This window comes from Numida meleagris, chromosome 1, assembly GCF_002078875.1.
Source record: "Numida meleagris isolate 19003 breed g44 Domestic line chromosome 1, NumMel1.0, whole genome shotgun sequence".
Taxonomy (NCBI): domain Eukaryota; kingdom Metazoa; phylum Chordata; class Aves; order Galliformes; family Numididae; genus Numida; species Numida meleagris.
The window spans coordinates 48,125,987-48,153,439 of NC_034409.1; the positions used below are offsets into that span (position 1 = coordinate 48,125,987).

General features: G+C 38.5%; 1 protein-coding gene across 6 annotated transcripts in view; it reads left to right on the top strand.

The window, feature by feature from the left end:
* The window catches only part of ANO4 (anoctamin 4), a 183,160-nt gene that overhangs the window by 40,319 nt on the left and 115,388 nt on the right, over positions 1–27,453 (top strand). For 4 of the 6 annotated variants that reach the window (XM_021411848.1, XM_021411939.1, XM_021411757.1 and 1 more), the window contains exon 2: positions 16,186–16,392. In XM_021411848.1, the coding sequence (XP_021267523.1) occupies positions 16,323–16,392 (70 nt within the window). In that variant the 5' untranslated portion in view covers positions 16,186–16,322. Of the gene's footprint in view, positions 1–16,185; positions 16,393–27,453 lie in introns of those variants that run through there. The other 2 variants (XM_021411678.1, XM_021411517.1) reach the window with 1 other exon arrangement.

The window sequence follows — 27,453 nt, forward strand, 5'->3', positions numbered from 1 at the left end:
AAAGATAGAACAGCAGTAGTAACTATGTGTTTTGCCCTTTCAAATTGATCATTTCTTTCATCATCTTCATAATCTTATCTGTTTAAAATCACTTGATATAACTTAGAATGTTTTATGTTTACTATGGCTGGTATGGTAGTAGATCAAGTGAAATCTTTCCTGGGTAAAGTAACATGAATGGCACTCCAACACTTTACCCATGAGCTGCAGCATGTTTTTCCTTCCTCCCATTTAAACTGTAGCTTTAAGGTCTCTGAAGAAAGAATTTGATTGTGTTAAAATCAGCTTTGTCTACGTCAGACATTTTAATTGTGCTTGTACAGATACTTCTGCCTAGAAAGATAAAATATTAAACACATAATGAATAATGTATCTGTCTCACAGAACTGATCTTCATGTGAATAAGGAAGTCATAAATTGCCTGAGTATTGAACTGGCACAATATCTGCTATTATTTCTGCAGTGACAACTCATGCAGTGAGAATTTGCATGATTTGATGCCGAACACTGGATATGTTTTTAGAGAAGAAATGGTACTTTTACATCTCCCACTGCAGGAACAGGACTACCCACTTGACTGCTCCCTGCAGGAATGCAATTTTGTGGAGAGCCAAGGTTTAATGCAGCTATGTGCAGAGGAGGAGTCAATAGATGGAGATGACCATGTGAAATTGCATCTTAACTCATGAAAGAAAACTGAAGATATGTTCGTTGGGTAAAAAGCTGTTCACCTTTGACTTCAAGACTCTTTCTTTGAGGATGCAGTTCTCTTCTCTCTCTTGTCATGCAATAAAACTGTCTTGGTTGACTCTGCTTTGCTGTCTTTGCTGCTAAACATCAGTTACCACTGGCATTTCCTCCTTATCTTTCTTCCTTCCTTTTACTAGTATAACCTGCCCTGTTGTCTGCAGTATGACCACTGGAAGATGCTGGTTTTGTCCATCAGTTCTTTTTCCACTAATATATTTTTCTGTCAACTTCATGTAAAAATATGTTTCCAGTGTTCTGAAAATGTCTCTGTTCTGAAGTTTCAGTTACAGAGAGGCGATGTCCTTTAGACTTCAAGATATAGATTTTCATTCCCATTTGCCTTGATGAGGACTGGGTGCTATTGTAGAACATTTCCTCTTTAAAGAAAAACTTTAAAATGGGAGAATTTCACTTTTAAAATTAATCACCATGGCAACCTTTACAGCGAATTTCCAAACATAGAAAGTTGCCTTTAAGAAGCATGGTTCTCTAAGAGAAAGGTGAGTTTTTACAGCTTCTAACAATGCTCCAGGAGAATATAAGATTTTCCAGGAATTGATTACAAGGACTTTCATATGGAGAAAGGAACAGTTATATGATCCTGAAGCTGCTTTTTTCTTTTTTTTTCTTTTTTTCTTTAAGGATGCTGCATGCTAACTAATTTCATCATAATGCTGGCTTAAAATAGACTTGGGGAATTAAAGTCTGGAGGTAATACTTTTTATAAGGTCTAACTAGATATACTCTAAGTGAATATATAGTTTAGAATTTGCCAGTGATTCTCTCATGCTTTCAACAATATTTTTCCTAGTTCTGGGCATCTTTTCATGCATATCCAGAATCTTACTGGTAAATACTAAATACTGTTCTTAAAATCGAAAAAGTATGTGTGGTAATAGAACAAGGGAGAAAAAGTTGTTTGAGCATTAAAAGAAAATCCCTCACACGTTACAGTTCAGTAAAATGTAACTTTAGAAGCTATCTCTGTGTTCCTCTGATTCTCTCAGTACTCAGCTGAATTATTTAATATCCTATTATATATATGTATTAGATCCAAGGAACAAGGAATTTCTTCTCCTACTGAAAATTCCACAGTGAAACCATTATGCATCCTGTGAAATCCTGATGTCTTCTCTGAAATGAGAACTCTGGTGTTTCATTCTGGACAATCGGTGCAGTTAGAGTGTTTTACAGGTGAACTTGTTATGACCAAAGGTGTGAGATTTCTCCTTATGGGAGAAGGGGCTAAAGAAATTGTTTCGGCAAAGATTTCATAGAGTGGTAAGGAGACTGATGGGCTGGTAAGAGGCAGCCAGTTTTAATTAAATTTCAGGTTTACTACAGAAAATGTTCTGCTACAAAAAATTCCTGTCAGCTCTGAATGACTGGAGAGTGTTTGAGAGAAGGGGGAACTGATCCTGTAGAGCACAGAAGGAGCAGGAAGTCAGCAGAGGAGTGTCCTTATCTTCTTTCACACCACCTGGGAGTGGAACTGCAGGGTCTGGGCTGCCTATGGGTGCACGGTTGAGCCATGCCACTCCCATCTGGAGCAGGCATGATGGGCTCCAGCCATGCACTCACTGACAGGTTTTGTTTAGTTTTGTTTTGTTGCAGTTCTGTTGTGTTTTGCTAGTCTGGTCCCCAGTGTGGAGAAAGCAAGCTGGTTCTGCTGGAACTAGGGATGAGTGTTGTTGTCAGTGTAAGTATATCTGTGTATAGTGCCTTACCTGGAAAAAATAGGTCATAAAGCACTTCCAAGCACAGGAAAGTTTGTGAAAGCCTCTTCATCTTATTAGTGTAACAAGTTATTTAAAGGTGACAGCCTTAAGTTCAATACCTCAGTGGTTCAATTAAAAGGAAACAGTTAAAAATAAGTGCAATTACTTAATTATTCATTATGTAACATCTTTAGAAAAGTCTCACTCTTACAGCCAAGTTAGCAGTAATGTTAGTAACACTTATCTGCAGTGTGTGCTCTTCTAAGAGTTATGTTCACGTATTTTTAATTAATGTGAAATGTGGGTAAATTAAAAGATTGCCTTTTGTAACAGAAGGATAGCATCAATGTGATCTGAAAGGTTTGTTCTTCTACTGTGTAAAGGGTCCAGTCAAGAACTTTACATTCCAAAGTCAACTAAAAGCTGGACAATATTTTTGGTCAGCGAGCAGCCCAGCATGCAGAACCTGAGGCATGGAATTGTCTGTAAGAAAGCCAATTGCGGGTCATACAAAGTGACTGCAAGTTGAACAAGAGTGTTTCAAAAAAGAAGCAACTGTTGGGAATTACCACATCTGAATTTCAGAAAAACTGGTGGAAAGACTGACCTGTGGCAGGTTGTCAAATGGTTTGCTTCCTCATTGCTTCTGATAGATGGATTATAGCTAGGTCAAATTATTTCTTGTACCATCCATTAGCACGTAGCACAACAGAGAATATACACCTTTTACCATGAGAGTTAGATTTGGGATTTGTAGCTGTGAAAGATGAGTCGTTATTATGTTTTTACAGACAGTAAAACAGTGGTTTCTGTAGAACTGGTGAATGTTAGTCTTTACAAATCACAAATAACAAATGTAATTTTAAAACCTAGGAGAAGATACGAGTTGTGGCATAGTCCAATAAAAAAGTAGAAAATAACTTTGTTTTCTATATTCATAGATGATGCGTTTAGAAATTAGAAGGAAAGTAGACAGAACTCATTTTGCACGAACTACGAAAACTTATGGTCTATTCACTGAACGAGGATATAGTGTTAGGGAGAGTAATCACTGAATTTTGAATTGCAGGCATTCAGAAAGATGGGATTAAAATAACTGGTTTGATTTTTTTTTTAATTGAAGATAATATATAAAAGATTTTGACACATGCAGTTAAATTCTAAGGAGAAAAAAAGCAGGTATCTTGAGCACATTTGGATAGCAATTCTTAGAACTTATGAATTCTTTTGTATTTCCATTGTATTTGGTCTAACATTTAACTTCTAATGTATTTACATATAAAATGGGTTCTCAGCTGGAAAAGCTGAGAAGGAAAATTCTATCATATACAATCTCGAGCCTTTTGAAATTTTTCTTATCTTGGTGCATTTAGGTGTACTTTTTAAAGACCAGGTGATGACCTATCATTAAAAAATGTGTTATGTGAGAAATAAGTTTGGGAATTGATGTCCTGCTTGGACACAAATGCAGGAGTTTGAAAAAACAATATAATGTTCCCTTCCTTACCCTGGTTCAGCTACTGAAGGTGTTATTGTAAGTAGCTGTAAAATGAAGACCATGCTTAATTTTCTGCAAGCAGAAATGTCACATGAAGAGACTAAAACCATCATGAATATTATCAGGAATTGAGAGGAAGTACTAAGACATTATGTTCTTATGTTCCTTTTCTCAAAGTTTCATCCCTTATAATTATAACTTGCTTCTTTCGTTCCTAGGCACCTAATATACATAGGTTGCTCCAAAAGTAATGCTTCCTGTTTATTTCCATGGAAACTACAACTATGAAGAGCACGATAACGCTATTAAATAGAACAAATGATCAGATGTAAAACACAATTTTTCAGCATAGTCATCACCTTTAGCTATGAATTTTCATCAGTGATGAACAAGGGACTGCATGCCACGCTTGTGGGGAAAAAAAAATACATAAAATAATAAAAATCTACACCAGTGGAGGTGACCCACTGTTTCACTTCTACTATGATGGTGTCTTCACATATTTGCTAGGAAATGTTGTCCACAGCCCAACTTTCACCAGACCCAAGAGACGGAAGTCAGAAGACACAAAATCTGGACTATACAGGGGGTGTGGTAGGACAGTCCAGCCAAGATTGGTGATGTGTTCTGTGGTCTTCAAACTGGTATGGGGCCTGGCATTATTGTGTTGCAAGAGAAAGGTTGTATTCTTCTCTGGCCTCCTTCTGGAATTTTGAGCCTTCAGCTTAGTGTTGTAGTGTCAGAGCTGATGGTTTGCACTGATTCCAGGAAATCCAGAAGGATCACCTCTTTCTTATCCCAAAAGACAGTGCACATCATTTTACCCTCTGATAGCTGCATCTTGAACTTCAATGGAGAATTCACATGTTGCCACTCCATGGGCTGTTGTTCTGACTCCAAGTTGTAGTGGTAACATCACTTCTTGTCATAGGAAATGATGCAATCCAGGAAATTGTCACCTTCAGCCTCATACTGGTTCAATAGCTCCTGACAAGCTTGTGTCTGATGTTTTTTCTATTCCTTTGTGAGCATCTTTGGGACCCACCTGGTGCCAACTTCGCCATTTTCCAATTCTGCCACCTTTATCCAACAGATCGAGGTTGATGTTCAGCTCTGTACACAATTCCCTGGTCATAATCTGCCAGTTTGTGTGGACGAGCTGATTGAGACACACTTCATTTCATGGTGTGACAGCTGTGAATGGTTTTCTGAAATGTGGCTTGTCTTTTGTGTCTCTGTCACCACTGCTTACACACACCATCACTACCTCACTGTGCCAACATTCACTATTTGTTCTCCTTAAACGTTCAGAAAGCATCAATGAGTGTCAGTAGGTGAAATTTTTTTCTGTATGGAGGAATTCAATGGCACTTTTGCTTCAGCTTCCTACTCTCTTCAATGTCGGATGCCATTTTGTTAGACTGCCCCTCTGCTGCTATCTGTTGTACAGCAGCAAAACGTAGTAGAGTATAGTTGGGAAGGTTCTACATCCATTGCCATACCACCAACATTTGTTGAGAGCCAACATAATAAAACAGGAGGTATTGCTTTCAGAGCAGCCCTCATACCTTCTTGGTTGAAGCATTAAAATCATCTTTGGAAATCTATTTCAAGCTTGCAGCTAGTGCTATTGGAATTATGACTGCTGTGGTCCATTAATACCATTTTGTTAGCAGGCTCATATTGCTTTGTATAAGAGGAAAAGATGTTCTGTTTGGTAGCTACTCATGCTAATTTATCAAGAATATCTCTTGCTAAAGCCTCTCACTTTCAAGACATAGGTTTATGATGAGAGAGGTGTTTGAAGAAAGAGGTGAGGCCAGTGGTATCCAGGGATTTTAGTACCATTTTGATTCTGGGGCTCAGATCTAATACAGAGATATCATATTTCACCTTGTGGATTGTTTGTAAAAATTACCTTCCATAAATCTGCTTAACTGTATCTTCTGGACTCTAAGAGAAATGATATCTGAGAACAGAAGCAGTTTTTATTCCTTAACTATCTGCTTTTATTTATCTGCTCAAATCTGTGATATTCAGAACAAATTTAGCATAATTTTCAGATTGGAATAGAATCACAAGGTTGGAAAGGACCTACAAGGTCATCTAGTCCAACCAAATGTTCTAACAAATAGAATTTACATATTTTTATAATGTTTGTTGCATATGTATTGTGATTTTTTTTATTTTTTACTTTTTGTATATGGTTTTGAAAATGAATAATCAGTAATGAGACATTCAGTGTCAGAGGTATAAGTGAAGGCCAGGAAGTTTTCTTGGAATAATATTTGTGAAAGTCCTCTCACTGAGAAGATGGCATTTGTAGGAGCTAACTTTAGGTTTCTTTATATAGGTTCTTTCTACAATCAAGTTGCCTTAGGCAGATTCTGAAAAGTTGCGTCTCTCCTCTACCTCCTCTTAACTTTTAAGAATAACATCTGATATATGTAGTGCATAACACACACCTTAAAGTCTGTCTTCCATACCTCTATGGTTTTCTGACTTGCTAATGTCTCAGAGTTATTTACACTTGAAAGAATGATGGGCCTTGCCCTTGCATAGGTTTGTTATTCAGTAAATGAGTTACATAGACCACCTTTTACAAAAATGAATCTGTATGTTATAGACTTCACATTCTATGATGTAGTTTCTAGATTTTTGTAGCCTCTTACCATTTTTGACTCTGCTATGAAGTTTGAGGAATTAAAATTATAGTGAACAGTAGAACACTTTATTCCCCATCTCCACATACTATTCTCCCAAGTTCAGACAATTGTGAGATTAGTGCTGTCTTTCAGAGTTCATTGGTCTTCCATCAGATATATGGCGTAGCTCAGAACAGAAATGAGCATGACCTCTGTGCTTTAGTCAGTCCAGGTCGGTGTAAGTTGGGAACAATCAGCTGATTCCTGCGAGGAACATAAGTAGGGACATGGCAGGTTTACATACCGTTTTCAATAGCATCTTGTTACTGTTAATTGCCTGGAATCTTGCCAGAAGGATGAGGTGGCAGATGAACACAGATTTTCACTGGCATCTGCTACATGCTACAGCTGCTATCCCCTCTGGGGGATCACCCTCGCTTTATGACCATTTAGAAATCTTGGCACCGTAGGCGTTATTACAACCAAATTTTTACTTGCCGAGAGAGAGTGCTGGAAATCTACGGTGCATGGGAGAAGACAAGTAGCGCACGTCTCAACATTTCTGATATAAATGGCCCTGATAACATTTTGTAGGGTCTGAAATGTGCCTGCAGTTACCAGATGCCAGCCTTCATATCCAGTACGGACAGTTGTTCTGGGCAAAAACCCTTCTAGGTGCTGGACTTGACCAAGAATAGGTGATCTGGGTAGTCAGACATAGTCAAAATGAGTATTTCGTTTGAAATGATTCAAGTGGTGTACCTTGCTGCAATTTAGGACACAAGATGCTTTTTCTCATTGAGAGGAGACTGTGGAGCTGGGTAGTTTCCGTGAGTCTACATCTTCTGCTTCTCCATCCTCATTTCTGCCCAGGCTGTGTTAGGGACCATGCCATAGTGCTTGAGAGTATGGGTGGCATACCAGTCACCTAAACACAATGCTAAAAGACAGTTAAATTAAGCCTAGTTGCTGTGGTGAAAATTGCTTCTGCCTGTACTGTGGAGGCAGACACATTCAGATGTATCCTGAGCTATCTTTTTCTCCATCTGTGAAGTCTCCTGGGTCTTTTCCTGCTCCACGGATGACGTCTCAGGTTGATTGCACTGTTCTGGATTGTAGAGAAAATTTGACTAAATAAGGTAAAATGAGATGTGTGATATTTGAAATGTAGCAATTGGCAATTACCTGAAGGTAGTGCATTAAGACTTAAAAAAAAAAAAAAAAAAAAAAGTGCAGAAATCTCATGGTTAGTCCTTCACTTAATTCTTTGGTCAGTAAAAAGCCTCTAGGACTTGTCTTAGCGTTTGATTTCTCTGGGCATTGTGGTTTGTCCTGATGTTGGCAGTACCTGTTACTGCTGTGTGTACTGGTACCATTTACTGTGCACATATGAGAAAAAGGCTCAAAAATAAGTGCAGACTAACTTAACAAGAAAATCTTTGGTTTTCGAAAGTCAAAGCAATAGCTAATTCTGGAAAAAGAAAACAGTTTTGAACACAGTGCTTAACATAAGTGAAAGTAAGTTTTAAATGATCTCATTTCTGAGTCAATTTTTGACAAGTAAATGCTGTGCGGTTGTAGTAAAATGAGTAAGACAAGTTACTGAACAGTTTCCAAATCAGTAGTTACCACTTAAGAATAGGGAGTCAATCTTCCAGTTAGTTTTGAAACACAGATATTGCCTCAGAACATGAGGAGCTGATGTGAGGTTGTTTATTGTGACAGAAACAGAGATCTAAATCTGTTGTTTTCAGTATGAACCTACATTCATTGTAACACAATTCTCCTTGTTTATACAGGACAGGGGAGGGTGTAACAAGTCTGAAAATACAATCAACAGAAATTCTGTTACTCTTGCAATTTCTTTTTCTTTGAATCTCTTTTGAGCAATTTTGCTAGTCACTTTTAAACGCAGTGAAATTCTGATATTCAAATTCCAGTTGAAATATTTCATATTGTTTGCAGTCCTTGTTTTACAATACTTCATTTCTTTGTTTTGCTCTCTGGTTCTAATTTTTATATTTTGACTTCTTTCTTACTGTTTGTATATTACAGTACCATTAATTGATGATTGGTTTTCCAGATGGTGTTTCAGTAATTGATATGATAATAGTTTTTTGGCTTGCTCAGAGGCAACTGGTATTCTAATTGATAATTTGTGTTCTATTTGATATGTTAGATTACATCCTTCAAAGTGACAAGTCATTACAAAATCAAAAGCCAGAATATTCCAGTCCAGACAGAGTCAGATTTATTTTCTTTTTTTTTTTTGACAGCACAAGTAGCTATTTTTTTCTTAAAAATTTGACTTTTTTAATAGAGAAACACTCTACTGAAATCTTCTTCTGCGATTATCGGATTTCAGGGCAAGTAGTTCTTTCTCACTACTATTTCCATATTAGAGGAAGCAGAGGAATGTTTTTCTACCTTTTTTTTTCTTTTTCAAATTATGCTTCATAACGCATACAATTCTAACTATTAAAACTCCAGGTACAACAGTAGAGTAAATCAAAATAGGTACTAAAACAAAAAGAGTAACAAAGACATCAACAAAATCACAGGGAAGCCTGGTAGGAATTCAGTCAGCAGGAATGGTGACAAATGACACAGACTGCAGCTTGCTGGGAGAACTGATGGGTGGCATGTTTTACACAGAATTGTTAGGCATATATCCTGGCAGCTTGTTGTAATTTAATAAACTGCATTCAAGTCTGTAAAATAAACCCTTTGATGATGGGCCTAAGGTAAGTACAAACCTTTTATTCATTAGAAATTTGCTTAGTGCTGATAGAGTTCAGACATCCCTTTAAACACAGTTCAAAACACAGATCTTAATATTGATAGACTGGCAGGCACAGGACAATGCTACTCTTCCCACTTGAAGGAGAATAATTGGGGGGAAAAAATGCTGACAGGTAAAATGCCTTTGTGAAGATTTGTTTTGCTGCTACAGGAGGACTGTACACTGATGCTCTTACAGATGTGATAAATATGAGACCTGGAAAGCAACTGAAGTGAAAAAAGGTGCAACTCGCCTATGAGAAAACACAACATTGTCCCTGTAGCCTTTGCTTGACATGGGGACCTAGAGCAGGTGGATTAGGAAGGAGGTCCCCATTTCACCAGAAAAGTGCCTGAAGAGCTGGCACGTACAACAGGGCGGCAGAGTCCATCTATACATCTGTGTCTTGGGGCAAAAGATATTGCAAGGGAAAGAAGAAAACTAGAAATGCCATTGTTTCACTGTGTAATTCCATGCTGAAGCCACAACCTGAATATCATGTGCGTTTCCAGTCCTACTTCTTGAAACATTCTTAATGTGCCTTTCAGGTCCTCAATCCTTAAAAAAGGAAAGGTGCATAGAAAGTTTGACCAGGGGTGATTAGAGGTCCGCAGCAGCAGCATGCTTGTGAGGTACAGCAGTACAAATTAGGTCTGCTAAGCTTGGGAGTAGAAACAACAGAGACAGGGTACAACAGAGCTCCATAGTATCATGAGTAAAACAGAGAAGTAAAAGGAAATAGTTGTTCATCTCTTCCAGTAAAAAAGCAAGGGGAGATAGGTTCCAGTAAAAGAAAGAGAGTTATTCCTTCAGAGTGTATATTTAAGCTGTGCAGCTTCTTTTCATCAGAAACTTCTTACGTTAAAACACATAGATAAATTTAGAAACTAGCAGGACAGCTCAGATCAAAAACTCCACTTCCACCTCAAAAAAAGAGCATTCATAGGAAACTAAAAGCTTGTTTGTTTACTCATTTAAAGGTTCATAGTTCTGAGGGATTTTTGTTGTCTGTTTTGGTTTTCTTGTTTTTTTTTTCATTTCATTACATCTGATGTAGTCAGAAGTTTTTTGATATTTTCAAAGCTGTAATTGAAGAATAATATGGGTTTAGTTACAATTTGTGTTACTATGGCAAGGGACTTGATTCTGTGTTAGAGAGGTGATATTTAAATCTATGAAAAATGATTTAATCTCATGTAAGAATCCTGATGCTGCTGTAACATTTTTCCCTAAGGTGCAGAGAAATATAGCTGTGCTTTCCTGTACGTGTTTATTATCTAAGTTGGGCATAGGGTGTGTGGGGGGGGAACTGCCTTTGTACTATGTTTCCAGCTGTGGGTTCAGAGGGCAGCAGGTGGATTTTTCTCTCCTGCTCATTGATTTCCACCTAGGATTCAAAAGGAGCAGAAGAGTCAGTCTTGGCATCGAGCATAGCTGTCTTTCTGCTGAGCCTCAGATGAAAATAATTTTACATGAGAAACCTTTAATCTTACTTGCACTTTCTGAGCTCCTCCTTTTCAATGCTAGCTTCAAATTGTGAAAAAAGCTGACTATGTCTGTAGAGCATCACTGCCACTGGAGATGTGGCAATTTGTGCAAGCTGAAGAAAGGTTGCTTAGCTTTTTAAGGTGGACAAATTGGCTCATTTTCTCCTTTGCTGGGTGTAAAAGTTGAAAGGAATCAAATAAGTAATTTGCCCCTTTATGTATTGCATCTTAAAGGCTCATTTTTTGCTTTCTGCCCATTTTTCCAAAGTGCATCCTTATGACCGTGCTTATCTGTGCCTTAGTGACTGCAGACTGCCCAGAGCTGCCTTGTTTCTTGGGGGCCCTACATACCATGACAGCTGAATTCCCTTGCTCTGTGCAACACCACAGTTGCTCTGCTATGAAAGGGACCTTGAAGAAAGGGTCTGCCTCAGTTTGCTACAGGGCCAGAGCAGAATAAAAGACCCACATAAAGAAGAGAAACAGCTGAAGTAATTTCCCTCCAGCATGAACACTGACATGCTGATAATACCAAAATAAAAAGCCTTACTGCACCTGCCAGCAGCAGTTTCTTATCCCAGAGATCTACAAAGCAGGTCAGGGCACTTGAGGTTAATTTAGCACTGTTAGCTAATAGATCATTTATACAGCTTCATGAGTCTGCATTGCGTTGTTATTGTTTATTCATGTTCATATTATCTCTGTCTAGAGGAAGACACGTCAGGAAGGAGCGTATGAGTATGTGCCTACAGCTGAACTGGGGCTGAGCCAAACCAAGCTGCATCAGTTTCAATGCAGTACAGTCTGGACACAGTGCCTTGCTGGCCCCAGTACTGCCGCTAAAGCCATCTCCTCCAGCACCAGTGCTCTGCACAATGCTTAGTCCAATGGTGCAGGCTGGCAGGATGAGGCCTGCTGGTGGTGGGCCTTGTTCCATGCTGAGGTGTGTGGCGCTCAGGGCCTGCTGGCTGGGGCTGAGGCAGAAGTGCTGCATTGCATACTTTGGATGAGAGACTGCTGTGCAGCACAGGGTGATTGATGTAGCATCTGAAAAGCCGACAATACAAACAGTGTTGTCATATACAGCTTTGCATACAGGGTAGTCCTAAGCCATGCAGTTGTGCTTTCTACTTCTAGTAATTTTTCCCTTCTTTTTCTTCTTTATGTTAGATTTTATTGCTTCCTGACTTTGAAGTACTTTAGTACTCCACTTTAATGTTCTGATATGCAGGTTTTATCTGGAGCATTGTAAATTCTCTAGTTATCTCTCATTATCAGAGGCAAAGTATGCCCAATATAAAAAAAAAAATGCTGCTTTAGAGGAAAAAAATAAACCAAACACCTCATAAAGACAAAACTAGGAGCAATGAGTTAGCCAGGAGCAGGTTTGAGGCTGCTCTTCCCAGCTGGCAAGCTGCACAGCTGAGGTGGTTTTGTAGGAAGGGAGTGAAGATGCTTATCTTACATGAACCTCAAACAAAGGCCTTGGAGGAGAACAGAAGAGCAGCAAGAAGAGCAGTTCCTCATGGAGACAAAAAGCTTGTTTGAGGGAAGAAAAGACAGGGAAAGGAAAGACATGTTAATATTGAGAATACGAAGAAGGAATTTTGCTGTTTGCAGGAAACGGACAAAGTGATGCATCCAGTACTTCAAGGCTTAAACCTCATTCAGCCTTACAACACTCAGCTTCTACTTCCTGCTCAGGTTAGTAGTTTTAAGACTGCAGAGCACGATGTCTTGAGCTCTATCCAGAAGCTAGTCCTCCAAAGTGGACAGTCGGCTGTGGCTACTGGACAGCACATAAGACTTCCATTTCAATCTGCCCTGCAGCCCTAGGTTGAAATGATCCATTATAATAAGTGCGAAGCAAGGAAAGAAACAACTGTTTTTGGTAGCATTCTACTGCCTGTCAGAGCATTCAAGTGTGTTGCCAGTGCTGCCAAGTTCACTTACAAATGGCCATGCCACTGGCACAGTTACAGACAGGCACGTAACAGCAGCAGGATTTTGGTGGTCAGCATCTATGTGGTACCAAAACTGAAAGCCAGGGAAAAGCTCCACCTAACAGAGCAAACTATGGATCTAGTCTGCAGTGTTATTGCAGGAGAACTTGTCTGTCTTTCTAGATGTCTTATGTGGGTATTGTCACGCTGCAAAAAGTAATAGATGTCAACTTGAATGTCTATTCTTCAGGGATCTCTGCACCAGTTTCTCACATCTCTATCCCACAAAACCCGTGATTCAGCAACAGTGTGGGTTTTTTGCAAGAATAGGGAGAGTTTGCACAAGAGTCTGCTTAATGCCAATAATTCACCATGTTTTCATCCCCCATAAGCTATAAGCACATTTCTAATAGCTTCTCTGCCTCTGATTCTCCCTTCTCTTTTTCTTTACTTTTGTGCATGCTAACTGGGGATGTATTTTTAAGTGCCAATATATCTTTTAAAAGGATTTTCGCCCACATGAAAACAAGGTAATACCTCAGCTTACTGTGATAGCAATCTTACATTTTTCAGACATTTACTTCTAGTTTAACAAAAGAAATGAACAGAAAAGCAAGATCTGGGCTTTCTCTGGAAAAATCTGAAATGCTAATTAAACACAGATGCTTGCAGCTCTGTCCAATGCTTGTCTTTCTTAAAAACACTAGGGAAATTCACTCCTAGGCAAAAAAAAAAAAAAAAAAAAAAAAGATTGTATATGGAGAGTGTGTTGAACTCACAAACATATGGAATATATTGGTGACACGTCTTTGGAGCAAACTGTAGTACTTCTTGAACACTTTCATATTTTAAATACATCCAATGAATAATCTGTTAAATTTCCAATAATTTTGGCATCTTCTTTTTCATATACTTTGGTGTTATTGCTTTATAGCACCACTCTTAAGTGCAAGAGAAAGAAGGTTGCATGTGATCAGGATTAAACTGTAGGTTGAACATCATTTTGGATGTGATCAGTCTGCAGATTTTGCAGTATTTAGGAAGTATGATCTGTCTGCAGTATCCTTTATTTTGGTGGCTGCACAAATAGTTTAGGAAGCTGAGTCAGAGCCACACAACACATCATATATTTGTTTTCAGAAAATGAAGAAATTTACTGTAACCTCAGAGAAACATAGAATCATAGAATGGCTTAGGTTGGAGGGGACCGTAAATACTGTCGAATTCCAAACCCCTGCCATGGGTAGGGTTATTACCCACCAGATCAGGCTGCCAGGGCCCCATCCAACCTGGCCTTGAACGCCTCCAGGGATGGGGCACCCACAGCTCTCTGGGCAGCCTGTGATAGCGCTTCACCATCTTTTGAGTAAAAAATTTCCACCTGACGTCTAACCTAAATCTTCTCTCTTTTAGTTTAAATCCATTCCCCCTTGTTCTGTCACTATCAGATTGTGTAAAGTGTTGGTCCCTCTCCTACTTTTAAGCTCTCTTCAAGTACTGGAAGGGCACAATGAGGTCTCCCCAGCGCTTTCTTTTCTCCAAGCTAAACAAGCCCAACTCCCTCAACCTTTCTTCATAGGAGAGGATCATTATGAACTTCTAGTGACTGCACTAGAAAGCCCCAGGTGGGGCTTATATTTTACTGTTTGAATCTTCTTATGACTAAATTCTTTATTCAAACAACTGTGTTGTCCAGGCATACTTTTTATTATTCTGCTCATGTGGATTACTACACTGCCTTTCACAAGATGAATCAATTGAATAAAATGACTGGGGTTTCCTGACTGTGTTAATGAAGATGTGCTTCCAACAATCCTTAGAAACAGGCAGTGGTTACATCAGCTCTGTAACCAGGAGGTATGCAAGCAGTTGCTCACAGGAGCACTTTCATTTAAACTTCCTGCAGGAGACCAGCTCTGAAGAAGTGGAGCAAAATCAGGTAGCGAGCATGCAGCTTCAGTTCTGAATGCACAGAGCCATGTCAGAGGAGAGCAATTTGCACTTCTTCGTGTGCAACCTTTCTTCGTCTGTGCAACCCCACTGTTCTCACCATTTGCCTACAAAAGTAATGGCTCTCTTCCTCATAGTAGTATGTTATGTATTGAAGTGTATTAAGATGTCAGAGTTTCAAAACCTCTTCTGTGATCTGGAGGTTTATATCACACGGACTTTCAGGGGAACTGGAAGACTGGTGTCACTAAGGCAGTCTTGGGCATTACAATGGAGGACCCCTTTTGCTAATGTGCAGAGTAGTCAGTGCTATCTGAATGACCAGTTTTCATGATTCACATGCCTGCATATTTCTGCTTCTTAGGGTGTGCTGTTTCTATCTGCTGCTCAGTTTGCCCAGTTATAGCTTTAGAGGTTTTTCTTTTATTTCTTTCTTTCTTTTTTTTTTTTTTTTGAAAAAAAGAGTGGCTGCTGATGAAAGGAATAAGAATCACATTGTAATTAAGCATAAAATGCTATTGTAGAATTATTGTTCAGCTTTGTTGCCTGGAAGAGATTGGTTAAAGATTTTCACCAGAGGATGCTGACAGTAATTCAGGTTGCTGCAGTTGTATTAATGTGAACATAAGAAAGTCAGAAGCTTTTCTGCCACAAAGTAGCATTTCCTTCTGAAAGCACACAGCAGATAGAAAATGTCAGCTTTGTTATTCCCTGTGGAAAAGTAAAGCCTGTCTTTCATCACAGAAAACAATTTATATTTTAAAATTATCTGTGACAAATTTGAGACTGGTATGAAAGAATTTCCAGTGTTTCAGAACTGGTGAAAATGGAATTGGTTTTCAAGCATAAGGTCATGTTATTGTTGCTTATAGCATTACTGTTGTCCTAAAAACAGACTTATTTTAATTATAAACTGGTCACTACTTTTGTTGTGTGGTGTCTTTTTGATATGATGAGATATCCTAGTACACAAAACTGTTCAGAAGAGAAGAACGAATTATTGGCAAGTTTTAGTCTGTCAGTCAGAAAACTCTTCCTTAATAAACTATGTGGTAGTTACCTCGTTGTTACGGTCCTGTGTGACCTGTGTGGTTTTTTGAAGGAACATAATTCCTCCTGTAGGCCAGTACAGCAGTAAAGCATGACTTTGTATTAGTTTAAATATCTATTAGTGTGGTTGTCTCTGTTGTCTGCAGCACAGCAGCAGTAAAGTCGTTCACATTTTTCATTTTCTTAGAAAAATCATGTTTTTATAATTTTCTTTCCTCCTTTTTTTTCTTTATGAAAGCTTTAATAGCTTCATTTTTAAACGTGGCAGTTTAATACCTTTATTAAGGTAAGTATACCTTTATACTTCAGTTGTTCTGTGCTGGTCTTTTGTATCTAACAGTACTAATTCTTATTCCTGTCAGGTATAAGTTTATCTATTAATGGGGCTGAAAAGCGTGTGCAAATCTGTCAGAGGAGGACTGCAGCAAGCTACCCAGTGTCACAGCGTCCGCCTGTGGTTGGGCACCCTTCATTCCCACAAGTCAGAAGGTCAATAAAGATGGAAGCCTCGTCAGCTGGGTCAAGTAATCCAGCAGTCTCTGGTGGAAAAGCAAAAACCCACCAGCCAGGTAACGGATTTGACATGACAGCTTTTTCAGTTCCATTTCTTGCGTGGTGTGTCATTGTATTGTGAAGTTGGTATCAATAGCATTAGATCGCATCGTGCATGGAGATCAGTCTGCTGATCATCAGAGCTATAGATTAATGTTTTGTGTGTGTTTGCTATGTTTTTGATAGCTACAGATTTCACCAGGAGTAGCAAGAATTGGGACGGCTGAAAATAGAGAATAAAAACATAAGTTTAATCATAAAAAAAAAAAAACCAACCATAGACAGATCTATAGTGGTACCCAAAATGTTAATGCAGAAAGAAATTTGGATTATTGTTTTTGCATACTGCTCGCTTTCTATACACTTAATTTTAGCCATGAGCCGATGGCAATGCTGTAAAGGCTACAGGCATATCCATGGAACTCTGTATTTGACACTAATGCTGGTTTTGAATGAAAGATGTGGCACAATGCAGATTGCAGACCAAATTCATTCTGCCAGAACAAAAACTCTATATCTTAAGGGCATTTTGCAAAATATGTTAACTTGTTAGGAAAATGAAACTTTTTAAAAGAAAGTCTGAGTCTCCTGGGAGCTATCAAATTCTTATTGACATCATGAATTCATTTCTTGTTATGTTAACTACCGGAACTAATTTAACAGTATATTTTCTTAGAATAGAGTAGTACATTTGTGCTGGCCATGTTTGGTTTTTCAAAGTGAAAATTAAACTCTTAATTTCTTTCCTGAGTAGTGTGAATTACGTCTGCCCGTGAGGTCAGTTTTATACCTTTTAAATTGAAGGGTTTTGATAATCTTCCACCATTGCTGCCCAGGAAAGGCTATGATGCACTCTGTAGCAGAAGTTGGGGTGCCATGGGACAGAGTCCATTTGTGCCTGCAGACCCTGCTTCCGTCTCTTTTTACGTATTGCAGACCTAGGGCATTCCTTAATTTTTTTTGTAAAAGATGAGAGTTTAAATTATTTTGATTTGCTGTGCAGCACTATTGCCTTCAGTTTCACATACCTATGCTATTCAGACTCAATATTTGTCAACATGGGTTAATTAAGGAGTTACGATGACTCATAACCACTTGCTTTGTTTATGTCAATTCTTCTATTCACTTGTTCATCCCGTTTCTTTCCAGCTTCTGTGTTTTGTCCTTGAGGTACAGAAACTACTACTGCAGAAATGTTATTGCTGCTTAATATATATTACAAAGACTGCAGCATGGTAAAATGTCAATTAAAAAAGACAGCATCACAGTTTGTGAAACAAGCATATTGTTTATGCACAATAGGTTATGCTAACCACATTCATTCTGAGCTGCTATATGTTCTACACCTATATGTCAATAGATGTGGCCTGTGCATTAGTATTAAATAATGCATAAGCAACACATGCTGGCTTTTGATTGAGAAAAAGATCCCTTTCTATGTAGACCTCAGAGGTTTCCTAAAATGGAGCTCATTAGTGAGCATCACTTGGATGATGCTTCTCTGAGGAATTTAGCTTTCAGTACAATCATATGAGATTAGTTTTGTCAATCATATCCTGCGCTTTAGACAATAACAGCATCCATGACCTTCAGAGAACATGCTCAGTGGCTTAGTTCAAGGAGGCATTTTCTATCATGAGCTTCACTGAAGTTAATAGGAGTTAATAGAGCCTAGGGCCTTGAAGGCTGCAGACTTTTAAAAATAGGTTTTATGACAGGAGTCCTGTCTTAGACAACTGTCATTATTTCATCTGAAATGATTTGAATCTGATTGTTTTATTTCTGTTTAAGAACACTGAATTTTTCTCTGTGTCTGGTCTGAATTACAATTGTTAAAGCTGTGTTCAAGTAGACTGTGAGATAGGACTTAAGGACTTAAAATGGCATTTCTAATTCTTATCAATCAGATAAGCTAGAATCGTGGAAAGTGTTGCATGTAGATGGGCACATTTCTTGGGTGTCAGAATGTGCTGTGTGAATCACTGATTTGAAGATCAATCTTTGATACGTTCAGAATTTCTTTCACTACATCACATGCATCTGCTAAAACGTGCTTCACCTGGAAAAGATACCTAAGTCGCTCCAAAACTAAAGCCTCCTATTTCTTTCCATGGAAATGACAAGTGATGCAACGAGCACAATAGCAATTTTTAATAGAGCAATTTCTCAGCTACAAACCACTGTTTTTCAGCATAGCCACCACATTAGCCATGCATTTTCACTAGCGATGAACAAGAGCCTGCATGCTGCTCTCTGCACCAGCTGAGATGACCACTGTTGTTGCCACTGCTGAAACGTACCACCTACCACTCACTGTGCCAACATCCACCATTTATTCTCCATTAACATTCATAAAGCTTCAATGAATGTCATTGGGTGCAATTTTTTCCACAGGGAGGAATTTAATTACACACCTTTGCTTCATGTGCTCTTCCATGTGAGATGTCATTCTGTCAGACTGCCCCTCTGCTGCCGTCAGTCACACAGCAACAAAATGTAACAGAATATTGGTGGGAAGGTTTAACCTCTACCGCCATCCCACCAATATCCACCTCTGATGTCACAGACCAGTAAAATAAAGTAGGAGGCATTACTTTCAGGGCATCCCTAGTATAAACCAAATGCAGTTTGCGGAAATGGGTTTTGAAGTTTGTATAGAAATGCATACATAACAATGTAGATATTCACTTGTACCAACTGTATAAATTACTTCTACTGCAAGTCTAAACTTCCAACAGGAAGGGCTGTCTTCGAATTTTCTTCTTTTCAGAATTTATTAAATATGTAAAGAATTCATCCCAGGAAATGCATTTCTTCTTTCAATAGTCCACTGTTCAAAGAGATCTCCTTCAGTGTCAAAGAAGGTATATTTGGAATGAAAATAGATTTCTACCAGAACTGATCTAGCATATCCATGATGTCTGGGAGAACTTTATGGTCAATGGCAAGGAAACACCTACTGGTTTCTGGAATTATGATGGAAGGCTAATGTGATCGTTGCAGTTCAGTGACAATATTTTTTGTCAGTCTCTTGTCTTTTAACATAAATAGTACCTGATATAGAAGTCGTAATCATTAAGGGAAGATGTATGTTGCCTTTGGCATGCTTTTCTTGATTTTTGGATTCTCTTTTTTATTCCTTATTCAACTGCACAATTTTTACTTATGCATGTAATTGTTGGGCATGAAATAAGAAAGAAGAGGCAGTGACATTGGCCAACAGAACAATTGACTTTAGGAGGCATGAAAAAATGCACAGTTCTTGAAACTATTGCAATCAAAATTGAAGCAAAAGAGGAAATGTATGTTTAATGAGCTTAGTCACAACATAGTGAACTTTGAATCATCAAGAAAGCTAGAACTGAGCCCTATAAAACTGATAATTTAATGTGCAAAAGATATCCTTTCCTCATCATAAAATGTGTACTTGCTGGTCAGTGTTCAATGTTCTTCAGAAGATCTGTGTTAGTTAGATGTGATTTGTTGGTTCAATCACATTCTCTGTTCTTTGCTGACTGGCAGAGTGTATGGCATACTTCTCCCTCAGGTTAAAAGAATAAACTCTTGCAAATAATTTTGCTAGAAAGGTCTGTCACGCAAATATTTCTTGGCAGAAAATGCATGTAAGGTATGGGAGTGACAGATTTCTACTCACCTGAAAATTTATGTTCCGTTGGCAGCAGCGCTGTTATCTTGCTTGTCTAACGTTCTTAGGGACACAGCCTTTTTCAGTGTTTTCTGGTGGGTGTATGTGAGAACTTCCTCTCATGTGGAATGAAGCATGGAAAAAACAAGCAGATTTCAAATAAGGGTAACATTCCCTTCATTAAGTTTATTTGTCCATTACAAAAGAAAATGGTATACTCAAAAGAAATGGCCCTATGCAGTAGTACCTTGATTAATGTCAAAAAAGCAGCTCTGGATACTTAACTTTTCTCTTTATTTACGGCCTTTATTCAATAGAACACAAGTTTGATGCACCAAACAACATTTTTCCTACATCTGTACTTCTGGTGTGAGCTGCAAATACTTCTCTACTTTGCATGGTGAAAGTTCTTTTTTCTGGCTATTGGTGACCGGGAGCCTCTGCAAAGCTGCTAGCAGGGAGAGCAGTTTGCTTCAATTACAGTGGGGACCTTTTGTTCCTGGGCTGAATGGCAGGTCATCAGATGGTCATTATGGGCTACTTTGAATTTAAAGATTGAACTAGATAGTGGATGATGCAGAGCCTGAAATCTTCTGTCACTTTGCTTAGTCATTCATCCCATTTCATTCATTGCTTTACTTTTCTTACAGCAAAAGCCGCTTATTCAAAAACACCTGCTCCTAATGAAAAAAAATTTAGAGGATAAAGGATATTTTTCAATGCTATCTCACTTATTTTTTTTTTAAAACTGGTTTAGGCAAGAATTGCATTCTCCCTGTGTTTCAGTTTGTGCTGTACCTGACACGCAAAGGTACTGATCCTGCCTGGACCTGTGCATGCCCTCAATAAGGAACTTCAAAAATAATATTAGTAATTTTAACTGGTGTCTTTGAGGGTGTTCTACTTCTCTGGGAAAGTATGTATTTTTAAACTCATCTCTTCTCAAAGACTTCCTTTTTTTTCCCTTCCTGCTTTGATCAGCCTCCTGTTTGCTGTTGTAAAATGATCTTTCATTCACTCTTGCAATCAATTATATATGGTTACTTTAAAATCAGTGCAGCTCACCCTCAAATTTCAGCTCTCAGAGCTGCTGTTAGTTTACGGCATGCAGTTAGCTCACAAAAGCTGCAAAATGCCAGTCCCTCTGGATGTTCTCAATCATTTCCCCCTTAGAGGGTTTCCTCACAAAGGGGAACGTGTTTGGAATGGAACCGATAGATGTGACTTTGCACCAAACAGGGAATACTGCTGATCCCGAGGAAAGGTCATAGTCCTTTAGTCCATAGTCCCAAGACCAGTGTACTGTAATTGTCTTAAAACAATTAAAAATATTTTTGACAGTTCTAATTTTGTTGAAGAAAACAGACAAGACAATAGATTTAAATAAATAAAATGTAAATAAATAAAATGATTCTGAGAAATTAGTGACCCATTTTATTAAAAGCAGTTTGTCATTCAGGAAGCAGTCAAGGAAACCTTGAATAATTAGTATGTTCCTGTAATGCTTGGCTAATGCTTTTTCTTAGATATAGTTCTAACTTAAGTAGGACTTGGTATTACACAAGGCTCTATTTCTAATGTAAAATATGCTTCATATATTCCAGGGAAAGATTTTTGGTTGTCAAAAGATGGAACAAACCAAATTCTGCTTTAACAGAAATGTTTTTATGGTCAGAAAATGAATTTGTCGGTAACATAACTGCACAGTGATAATTTCCACAAAGGGTTTGTTGCCATCCAGAGGACAGCAAGACCTCTCCCCCAAGCCCAGTGCTTCATTCTTCAGACCTTTCTTTATCTACTTACTTGAGCAAGTAGATTAGTATAATAGAATAGAACAGAACAAAATTGTTCACCCGGACCTTCGAAGATCAACAAGTCCAACTGCCTAGTAAGTGTATCTACATATCAGAACCCCACAAAAAATTCCTACTACTGCATGGTACAGAGGTGGCAAGACTAAAAATGACTGTGTGAAACAAAACATCACAGCTTACAGCAGACGTAAGGGTAGCATCAAAGCAAAGGTGGCTTCATCTTTGATCTCCTCCAAAAGAGGAGCAAGTTCCCTTTGGGACATGCAGAGCGCTGCATTTCCCTGTACTATAAGTGACTGAACATCTCAGGAAGCAGATGTGTTCTCCACGTGCTGGGAAACACTGTGAAGGCACACTGTTTGCTAGGTACATCCTTGGACTACTCAGTTCTAGACGGTGCTGTGCTTCAGAGGTCCAGCAGAGCATGAAAGACATTTCTTCATTACTGATAGCATTTAGGGTGCTTACTATAGCAAAAAGGGGATAGCACCATGCTTATTACTTTATTTAGACGTTACTTTAGGAGCATACTTAGCACAGAAACTGAATTTAGCACTTGTTATACTTTGGCATGAAGAAGTAGTCTGAACTTCAGGGAAACTGGAACTCTTTAAGGATCAGTAAAAGTGCACATACTTTAAAGGCCCTTTATGCTGCCAGGATGCCGGAAAAGGAAGACCCTTGAGGTTCAGATGCCCTCCTACTGCTTGCAAAGGAGTGTGTGTTTAACTCTAATTACTGAAAATAATCTCTTTTGGACAGGCATCTTGTATGAACAGTGCAAAGCTAGTCCATTCATTTTAATGGGGAAGTGCTGTATTCTTTGTCTGCTCTTGGTAATTTTAGGAGGTCACAGGGCCTTATAAGAAAGACTCTCTGAAACAGGTTTGGAACAGGATTCCTGCTGTTTGTAAGGTACTCTCAAAGACATTGAGAGACGTTGGCCATTAATCATTGTCTAGATGAAATCTTCAACTCTAGAAGTCTCTAAACCAGTGCAAGCTGGAAGAGACAGACTGGCAACAGATATGTGTAAGATATGGTGTTCAAGAAACGTTTAGATATTGTACTAAAGGACATGGTTTAGTTGTGAAACATTGGTGGTACGTGGACAGTTGGACTGGATGATATTGGAGGTCTTTTCCAACCTTGGTGATTCTATGATATGTGCTTACGCTGTTCATACTCCCTTTGTGCAAGCATCTGCTATCACAAATAGGATCCTGTGCTGGATACAGCTCTATTCTACTATCCTGGATATAGGAGAAGCATTTTCACATTCCTGTGCTGTATTCATTCCTCAGCAGTCCCAGGACAGCTAAAGTTCCCAAAATGTTTTAGCTACTGATGTCTTCTGAGGGAACGAATGGGAAGGATGTGTTTAGACTATGAAGGCAGTGATAGGGTATGGTATGATGTGAGACTATATAATTGATTGTTATTTTAAACTCCTCCTGGGTGAGAAGCTGAATATCTTGATATTTCATGTTATCATGAAGTAAATCTGTAAAGGTATCTATTAGGTCATGCCTCTTACACCTGTGCAGCCAGCTTTTCTGGTTGCCTCACCAGTACACTGCTGACTTCAGAATTGGGCAAACTCTTTGCAATGAACAGCTTATTCAGCAAACGTTTTCTCCCTCTTCCCCTCCTTGATTGCCTGCTAACAACTCCTGATATTGTTAAAGAGATAAACTGAAGGATTTATCATTCACAAGTAATTAGATTTTTCAAACATAGACAAATGTTTGAACATATGTGATAGAGATCTTTGATAACTATGTCTTTGTATGCACGCTTGCAGTGTAAAAAGAAAGAGGCAGAACTAAAACATAATCATTCCTACTACCACTGTAATACAAATAAGAGTAATGTGAAATGAGCTGAATTGTTCAGTTCATTTTGATCTCTGACTTCTTTCTAGATTCTCACTTGCAACATGCAACTGTATAGAATTGTCTGTCTCCTCTTTGTTGCACACAATGGTTTGTGCCATTTTCAGACTGTCTCATGTGAATTCCTATGCCATGCATTGTGTCACCTGAAAAGGTGAACTTTGTTCTCAGTAGAACACACACTTTGGTGCCTGGTCTCTTTGCATTATTGGTGAAGCAAAGTGCTTCTGGGGGGGGTAGTTTAAGGCTCGTTGTGCAATAATGCCCCTTTACTAATTGGGTAAGGATCTGCACAGAGGCCATGTACAGCCAGGCAATTGGGAATACTAGGCATAGAAATATGTGACATGCTATTCTGGGGGCTTCTGGGTGGGCATTTCAGTCCTTTCAGCTTTCAAACCATTGAGTCATATATGAGAGAATAGTTGGAGAATAATGATGGAGGTTGTATCCCTTTGCGCAACAGTTCAATGATTTGACTGCATGTACAAGTGGAAGACCGGCTGTTGTCCAGTTTGTACTTGCTGCTTAGGAGATGCCTTCTTTTTGATGGTAAGCGCAGACTGCTGGAATTGATAGTCTCCATACCCAAGGCACGTTCTGGGCAGTGGAAATATTCGAAATGGAAGAACTGAGGGCTGAGGGCTAGCAGGATCCTGTCCCCATAGCCTGGTGCCCAGGCTGCTTTGTCAGGAGAGATTTTAAAGATGTGAGTTTGCACTGAGGGCTATCCATCCATTTTTTCCATGATTGTTTGTTTAAAAGGCACAGGCAACATGAGAGAGACAGAAAGAGAGAGCGCACAGAACTGATATCCCACTTCTCTGTAGTTAATTGGGTGAGGGGATTTCTCTGCTTCTGACATCACCTAAGGTATAACAGAGGACAGAATGGACACCATATGTTCTAAAAATATTTTAGGCTGTGATAATATAGTAGTATTAAGTGTTTAGAAATTCTCTCTTCACTATTGCTGCTTCTGGCAGATAAGGAAAGCTTGTGTTAACATAATTAAATGTATTACATGCCTTACAGTGTATTGCAATGTAAAGGGAAACTATTTTTAAGTTGCCTTTCAAAAATAATTCCAGTATTGTTAGTAGGATGTGCTTGACATGACCATGTACAGAGACAGCTATGACATAGGTTCTTCATGCTAAATAATGATTTGAGTTTTAAAATTGTTTTTCCTTGCATTATCTAGACTTTCCTATGTAAAATGAAGTAGCCATATATATTCACTCCAGTACTTTTCAAAGCATTGTTAAAACAAACAAGGCATTTTTTTCCATTCACAATCAGCTTTTGATTCTCACAGTAACATGCAGGCATGCTATCCATAATCAGTGGGGAAACCATTAGGAGAAATGTTGAAAGATTTGATTAGCTATGCTGACCAGTGACGAAGTATACTATGTTTTTAACATAACTGGTAAACCACTTAAGACTATCAAGAGTTATATTCAAGTCCCTAAGTATTTATGGATGTATATGGCAACCTACCAGGTCAGAGTCTTAAAAGGTCTGCAGATATTTCCACAGGACACCCAAATTTTTTAGTCTTTGAAACATGTGTTTTAATGCTCATAGGATGGAGTGCTCTGGTTTAAATAAGAAGTCTCTAAAGCCTCTTTCAATGTGCATCATTATGTAGTATGCACAATTCTTGTAGAACCATGTTTTGTGGATATGCGGGGCAAATCCTGTGACCCGCACAGGTAAAAATAAGTACCTCAAATTAGAGAAAACTGTATAAACAGCAAAATGGGCCTTTAAGATACAGCCAGTTTACCTCTACAGTTACATATGTGCTGGCACTGCCTAGCTGCCTCTTCAGAAAAATGCTTTGAGGCTATAGACTCACCTCTGCAGAAATTTCTAGAGCTGTAGACAAAACATTGTTTGCACTTGCTGAGTTGATTGGAATTGAGGGAGGATGAAGAAAGACTGTAATTTAGCAGGCAACTAAGTTAAATTTCTTTGTTCTTACCAATGAGCAAAGCCTAAGTAGTAAAATTCTTCAAGATACCCAACTGCCTTGTTGAGTTGCAAAGATTGCCTCCATTCAAAATGATTGAGTAATTATGAAGACCTCACTCTAGTTTGGGAAAGGATTCATTTGCTCCATCCAACTTATTTGCATGTTCTTAATTTTGGTGCCAGATGCTGAAACTCTTCATTTTTCTGTGCACCCAATTGCTTATGCTCAGTTTCAAGCCACAGAGTGAGAGTGTCTGTGTGCAAAAAAAATTTGCACTTCACGGTGCATGTGTAAAATGTGCAGGCTTTGAAAGTATGGCTCCAGCTATTTACTGTGCAAGAATATAGGGTTTTTTGTTTTCAAAGCCCAAGTCTGAAATGCTGCTTTTGCTAATTGGATAGTAATTGGATAGACAGTAGACAATACATGTAACAGGGCCCTCATCTAGCAAAATACCTCAGTATGTTCTTGATTTTAAGTGGATTCAAAATCTCTGTCTCTGCAGTGGGAAAACTTGTTTAACATTAACATCTTATTAACTACCTTGCTACTTGACTTGCTTGTCTGAAACATAATTTTAATAAAATTCCAGTTTAGAACAAGCCTTCTCATCCAGCCTGTAAAAGATGAAATTCCTTTTTAAAAATCTCATTTGTTTTCCTAACTTAATTAGTAGATTCAAAATAAACAAAGGAGAAAGCATCCCACTTGGTCATTACTTTAAAGAGTACACCAGAGGAAATGCTGTAAGATAATTTAAAATGTAACTTCAGTTGAACTAAACTGTCTGAATAAATAGAGGAAAGTCTCATATCAACCTTTTGATAAAATCACTTACAATTTAATAAATCTGATATTTACTTCACTTTTATCCATATTTGCTTATTTCTCATGTTTCTGTGGATCTTTTCCTGACATCCTCCTGGGCGATATTTCTTGGAGCGTAGTCAGTGGGACCTAACACCAATAAAGCACAAATCAGCAGCTGCTAAAGCAGAAAGGATGTGCTAAAGCCAACTAGTTGTTGCTCAAAAGCAACAGCAACACCAGACACTTTCCTAGTTTGTTGTATTGGAGAACACTGGTAAGGTAAAGGATGCAGGAGAGTAGCCTGTCCAAATACCTGCTGAGCTAAAACCTTTCTCCACCAGTAAATCAGGAATCATTGAGTTGGCCATTCCATGACCTATCACATAGGGGCTGTTTCTCTCAGGAAAAAAAATACAGCATTCCCTCTGCAAATTAGGTTCTGAGGGAGAGGAAGGTGGGTAGAAGCAGCTGTACCCTGTTTCAACTCTGTTTATTGACACCATGATGATCATGTGAGAAGAAAGTGTTCCTGTAACCACTTATTTAGAAGCTATGTTGTTGGCAGATGCATTTCTTTTTCTCCTTGTGTTAGTGGAGGCATGTTTGTGAATAGCCATGCATTAAAATGCAAAGGACTGGTGGAAGATTGTGCCTGTGGTTTTGAGTGAAATCAGACTGCCTGATATCATTGGTCTGATTCGTGTGTCCTGAGGTCAGATCTTAAGGCTACTATATTTCAGAGAAGTATATGAGACTGTCACTAGTATTTTGTATGTATCAGTATTGTCATTATTTTGCACCAGCAAACCAGGGTTCAAACAGAGAAGACAGGTTGGTGGATTTGAGGAAGCATTTGTATACATTAAAAAGTGATACATTTTTAACAGGAAAATGAATGATATCACCGACAAAACTGTCCATTACTTCCT